The sequence below is a fragment of the Vigna angularis genome, chromosome 2, assembly GCF_016808095.1.
Source record: "Vigna angularis cultivar LongXiaoDou No.4 chromosome 2, ASM1680809v1, whole genome shotgun sequence".
NCBI classification, from domain to species: domain Eukaryota; kingdom Viridiplantae; phylum Streptophyta; class Magnoliopsida; order Fabales; family Fabaceae; genus Vigna; species Vigna angularis.
Genome location: NC_068971.1, coordinates 39,344,841 through 39,350,840, shown reverse-complemented (window position 1 = coordinate 39,350,840; position 6,000 = coordinate 39,344,841). Strand labels below are relative to the sequence as shown.

Sequence of the window (6,000 nt, the reverse complement as noted above, 5' to 3'; positions counted from 1 at the left end):
GTAAAAGAATAAGACTGGTCCAATTATTTAACCTTCTTTAAATCATATGTTTTTTAATAATACGAACTCTGAATTTTTATAAATTTTTTAACTTCAAAAATCTCTTATTAGTAGGTAGGTACTTTTAGAAGAGTGAATTCTGATAAACCATCATGAAGAGGATTAAGAGAATAAATAACAATTAAAACATCTCATTAAATTATTGAGAAGAAGGGACGGTGCGTTTTAGGAAATAATAATAGGGCCCAAAAGGATCACATCGCACCATTGAAAGGTTGACTATAATAACCGGCCATACCCGGTGACCTTCATGCACCGACACCATTTCCCGGTTGCCTACACCACTCTCTGTTCCGTTTTAAAACGCGTGCACGTTCCCTCACTCTACTTCTCTGTGCTCTCTCTCTCTTGAGAAGTGAGAAATTTCTCCTCGAGAAGTGTTGGAATTTGTAACAAAACAAGAGCACAAACCAGAGTGACAACATTGCTAATCCCAAGGATCTTTTTGTCTGCCATCATTTTTGCTTGTGGGGTTAGTCAAGTTCTAAAGTTTTTAACTGTTATATCTTCTTCTTCTTCTTCTTTGTTACTGTTACAGTTTTTGAGTCTTTATTCTCTCTCTTCTCTTAGTTTCATGTGTTTTTCTCTCGTGAAGTACCTTTCTTTGTTTGTCTTTGTTTCTCATTCTGCCATTTTTGGTTTTGTTCTCAGAGAAACCTCAAGTACAATGCTTTTTGGGTACGGTTACAATTGTCTTTTTTCTGTAAATAATTTTCAAAACCCAATTCACCCTTCTCCTTATGTATTTAATCTTCTGTTTGTTTTCTGTTTCATTTATTAATTTTTCTTCTGCTTATTAAATAGTAAGTGTGATGTAACTTCCGTTTCCTTCCGTTGTTGTTTTGTTTTGCTTGCTTTTTTAATTGAAATTAAGAAAATGTAGTAGTTGAATGAACAAGCTTTCACTGCTAAATCCTAATTTTACTTGATGAGTGGGGTTGGGTTGGTCAAGGTTAATAGTTAAAAAAAGACAAGATTTTTAGACTGATGAGTGACAGTTGTTATATGGGGTCTTGAAATTATTGCAATATAGCCAGCTATCATATTTGATATTGGTGATGAAGAAAATTTCTTCACCCTCTACTTCTAGGTCTCTGATGGTGCTTGGTATTCTTTTATTTGTTTTTTATTTTTTGCTCTAAGATGGTGGCCGCATCTTGTTTGGTTGGCTATTTTTCTTTTTGCTGAGAATATTTCCAGGGTACCACCATGTCGCTGTCACTCCATTCTAATTCGACTTGGTACCACAATGAAGTGTTTTTTGTTTTTTATTTTCTCAATAGACGCATTTCTTGCTCCTGGAGAGAGTATAAAATAAAGAAGCGATGATGACATCATGGTTGTTCTAGGAACTTACTTCAGTTTTACTTGTGTGGACAAGATCCAAATGAATGCAGAATTGCTTATCAAAGATTTCGGATTAATGCATCTGTGCCTTTTGAAATTTTGTTTATGTTTGTATTTATTTTTATTTTCTCTGAATGTTATCATTTTGATTTCTGTCGTTGTTGTTATTAGTTGCTTTCTAAACGAAGTCTTAATTTATTTTACGCTTAAAATTTGTGGCCTCAAATTGAACTTGGTTCCTTCAATTATTGCAAATTGTGTGCTTTATGAATGAACTTTCTGCAGTTGTCATATTTCTGGGTTCTTTTTCTCTGGTACATTCACATAGACTGTATGTTTTGATTTTGTATACTCATTGTGATGAATGCTTCAAATGCCTTCACCTCGCCTCTTATGCGATAACCTTTCTTGGTTTTCCTTTATTATTATTGAATATTATTCTTTGAAAACGTAGTCACTTATTTTACCTATACTTTTGCAGGTAGATACTAGTTGTTTTAATCCCCTGGAAAAACAGGGAGGTCCTGAACTCGCTTCTCGGGTGGTGGAAGCCAAAGCACTATTCTGGGGAGTGGGTATTGTTAGTGATTACAGACTATAGGATTGGGGAACTAGCGCATAACGTGTTTGCTAAGGTTAGTTACTGCTATCATTTCCCCTGTCACAACATCTTCATTTGATTGATATTTGAAGGAATTTGAAAGTATGAAAGAAATTGAGAAGAGAAAAGCTTCAAGAAATAGTCAGACAAAGGGTTCAAGAAAAACCGAAAGGAGAGAGAGTAAATTGCAACAAGATAATTCTTCAAAAAAATTGAGTGAAAAAGGAATTGAATCTAAGACACTCCATGATAGTAGACCAACTGCAAATAATACTATAAGTGATTCCAACACGGCCTCAGAGAATTCAGAAACTTATGAAAATGTGGTTATACATTACCTGGACGATGTCAACAGGTCTGAGGAGGCACTTGCCAAGATCAAAGTTAATGAAATGGTTGCTAGTGAAAACAAAAATGAAGTGGCTGATGATCATTCTACTGATTTGGAGAAAGAGCAAAAGGAAGGCAATGACGAAGTATCAGATGCTGAGACAGTAAAGGATTCAGTATCTTCCCAAGGTGATTCTTTGACAACTGAGGATGAGAGAACTGAAGTGGCTTCAAAAGATCCTAAAGGTAAGGTTAGAGTTAATCCTCCAGAAAACAACCGTGTTTCAAAGGAGAGATCTGATAAAAAAGAAAATAAATTGCAATCAAAGGTATCACATGGCAATCAAAAGAAACCTATGAACCCAAATAAAGGGCCCTCCAGAGTTGCAGACAAAAATATTTCCTCAACCAATTCTAAGACTTTGAAAGTTCCTGTAAATGCTTTGTCAGAATCTTCTGAAGGTGTTGATGAAAAACCTGTTCAAGAGATCAAGGAACTTGATATTGTGGATGGATCCCCCAATGGTGCTCAGAGCATAGGAATTGAATATGAAAGTCATGAAACGGTTAATGCTGAAAAAAATGATGAACATGAGGATGAGGCAGCTGTGGAATTAAAAATTGACGAAATGCAATTACGAATTGAAAAGCTTGAAGAGGAACTTAGAGAAGTTGCTGCTCTTGAAGTGTCACTTTATTCTATTGTACCAGAGCATGGAAGCTCAGGACACAAGGTGCACACACCAGCTCGACGCCTTTCTAGGCTCTATATACATGCTTGTAAGCATTGGACCCAAAAAAGGAGAGCCACAATTGCCAAGAATACTGTTTCTGGCCTCATTTTGGTTGCTAAGTCTTGTGGTAATGATGTTTCAAGGTATGCTTGTTTTATTGTTAAAGTTCTATTGTTTACTAATTTGAACATGGACATAAAATATTTTCTTATTGGTTTGTGTTTTAGGTTAACTTTCTGGTTGTCAAATACCGTTGTACTGAGAGAGATAATTTCACAAGCTTTTGGGAATTCATGTCAAGCTAGTCCCTTTAAAAGGTTGGCTGAGTCAAATGGGACTGGCAAGAGAAATGATGGGAAGTATACTGCACTGAAACGGAAGAGTAGCTCCAATGGTAAACCAGGAAGTGGTTTTATGCCTCTCGTTGAAGATTGGCAAGAGACAGGAACCTTTACCTTTGCTTTAGAAAGAGTAGAATCATGGATCTTTTCTCGGATAGTGGAGTCAGTGTGGTGGCAGGTAGATGCTGTCTCCTGTGTTAGATGATTGATGAATTTCATTGATATAAGAAAATAATCATTCTTACATATTGTCCAGTACAGTGGATCTCTAGGGTCATTCTTTGAAGCCTTTTTTATAACCTGAGAATCATGCTATGTTTTCAGGCTTTGACTCCCTATATGCAGTCTCCAGATGGGGATTCTTCAAATAAATCTATTGGGAAGCTGATGGGACCTGCTCTGGGTGATCAAAATCAAGGAAATTTTTCCATCAATCTTTGGAGAAATGCTTTCCAAGATGCCTTTCAACGACTCTGTCCTGTTCGAGCAGGAGGACATGAGTGTGGTTGTTTGCCCGTATTGGCTAGAATGGTGTGTTTTTTTACTATCCGTGATAACTTTCCAATCTTGCATTGTTTATAATCAACTTTTCTTTGGGTCAGGATTAAGTAGATTTGAATTCTTTCACCAGGTCATGGAACAATGCATAGCTAGACTAGACATTGCTATGTTCAATGCTATTCTTCGGGAGTCGGCCCTTGAGATCCCAACTGATCCTATATCAGACCCTATTGTGGATTCAAAGGTTTTGCCAATTCCAGCTGGGGATTTAAGCTTTGGTTCTGGTGCACAGCTAAAAAATTCTGTATGTATATTTGCCCTTTTTGTTACTGCTTGTCTTTCACACGTTGTAGTTAAAATTGAATATTTTCTAATCTGGCAGCTTTCATATATAGGAAGTTTAGTTTATGTGTTTACCCTTATGGAAGAACTACTTGAACTGCAGGTTGGCAATTGGTCTAGATGGCTTACTGACATGTTTGGCATGGATGTTGAAGATTGTGTACAAGAAGATCAGGAGGAGAAGGGTGAGAATGATGAAAAGCAGGGTGGGGCTGGTGAACCTAAGTCTTTTGTTCTCCTAAACGACTTGAGTGACCTTCTGATGCTGCCTAAAGACATGCTTATAGATAGAAAAATCAGACAGGAGGTTAGTTTTTCTTTTGCTACACATCAGTTTCACATTTTATAGGTTTGTCGTTGTCTTTATTCCCTGTTTTTCATTGTTGTGCTTATAGGTGTGTCCTTCCATCAGTCTGTCATTGGTTATACGGATTCTCTGTAACTTCACTCCTGATGAATTCTGTCCAGACTTTGTTCCAGGAACTGTATTGGAGGCCCTGAACGCAGAGGTATACCATACATCACTTTCATTTTTAAGCTGTTTACAAGGATACATCAATTCGTTGCTAGATTTACCAACTTGAACCAATTTAGGTGTTTGTCTAAGAATTGAATGAACATTTAATTTTGGTTTCTCTCATCACACTTTCACTTTAATAACATAACGTTAGTAGGAAATAACAAGTTAATTACTCGCATGAGATTGATACTTACATTTAATGGAGTTTAATTTCATGAAGCATATCTTTTGTAACTTTTTGCTCTAATTTTGGAAACTGATTTATTGAATTTTGTATACTTCATGTTCAGACTATTATAGAGCGAAGATTGTCATCAGAAGCTGGAAGAAGCTTCCCCTATGTAGCTGCTCCTGTTCTGTACAAGCCTCCCTCCTCTGGTAATGTGGCAGAGAAAGTTGCAGAGGCTGGAGGAAAGTCTCACTTGGGAAGAAATGTATCAGATGTTAAGAGAAGAGGATACACCAGTGATGAAGAGCTAGAGGAACTTGATTCCCCTCTTACATCCATCATTGATAAGCTTCCTTCATCTCCATCAGTCACTCATAATGGTAAAGGTAGTCACAAAGAACAAGGGGGCCACCCCACCACAAATTCTAGATACCAACTCTTACGTGAAGTTTGGTCCATGTGAGCCTTGTAAGTTCCACATGCGTAGATACCTACCATGGAAAAAAATCACCATAGTGAACTGAGAAAATTGAAAAGAAATGAAATACAGAGATTTAGATACTTTGAGAATGTTCATCAATAGCAGAGTTTGTAAGCCTGCAGTTTTATTTTTTTGTATATAAACATAAGTCATTACATCTTTCTGTTTTAGTATTAGCATGCAAGATACATTTGTAATAGAAAATTTTAATATTTATTTATTGTTATATTGATTATACAAAATTTTACAATTTCCTAAATTTATGATTTAGAATTTTAGATGAGTTGTTTAGTTTATCTATTATTCAACATCTTTTTTGTGATAAAGACATAGGATGTCTTTAAACAAGTTTCTTCGTTAGTTTTGGCAACTTGAATGCACTTCTACAAAATCTTTATTACGTATTAGAAATAGCACACTTGAACTTGTATTTGGAAATTAAGTGAAAGTTGAAAAGTTTGTTTTAATTAGAAGTTATGTAGTTACTTAATTTATTGCAATGGAAGATACTTGGTATTGGTAAAACTAATTAATTTAGCTCATTTTTCTTTTCTTAATATCACTTTTAGTTTTT

General features: G+C 35.8%; 1 protein-coding gene across 6 annotated transcripts; it reads left to right on the top strand.

The window, feature by feature from the left end:
• The first annotated feature begins 377 nt into the window (after positions 1–377).
• Positions 378–5,685, top strand: LOC108329441 (uncharacterized). 6 transcript variants are annotated; one of them, XM_017563643.2, is made up of 9 exons: positions 378–532; positions 1,889–2,042; positions 2,364–3,215; positions 3,300–3,591; positions 3,738–3,944; positions 4,045–4,218; positions 4,360–4,563; positions 4,652–4,765; positions 5,067–5,685. In XM_017563643.2, exons 3-9 carry the CDS (start codon positions 2,401–2,403, stop codon positions 5,406–5,408), a joined length of 2,148 nt encoding a protein of 715 aa, XP_017419132.1. In that variant the 5' UTR covers positions 378–532; positions 1,889–2,042; positions 2,364–2,400; the 3' UTR covers positions 5,409–5,685. The 6 variants fall into 6 exon arrangements, with proteins under 6 accessions (XP_017419132.1, XP_052728155.1, XP_017419125.1 ...); XM_052872195.1 differs by having other exon boundaries at positions 1,889–2,584; positions 2,789–3,215; XM_017563636.2 differs by having other exon boundaries at positions 1,889–3,215.
• The last annotated feature ends 315 nt before the right edge of the window (positions 5,686–6,000 follow it).

Bases quoted from the DNA above. Each gene is read 5' to 3' on its own strand.
- LOC108329441 (XM_017563636.2), top strand. From the start codon at position 2,113: ATGAAAGAAATTGAGAAGAGAAAAGCTTCAAGAAATAGTCAGACAAAG. The intron at 4,564-4,651 runs GTTAGTTTTTCT...TTGTGCTTATAG, and splicing joins ATAGAAAAATCAGACAGGAG to GTGTGTCCTTCCATCAGTCT. The intron at 4,766-5,066 runs GTATACCATACA...CTTCATGTTCAG, and splicing joins TGGAGGCCCTGAACGCAGAG to ACTATTATAGAGCGAAGATT.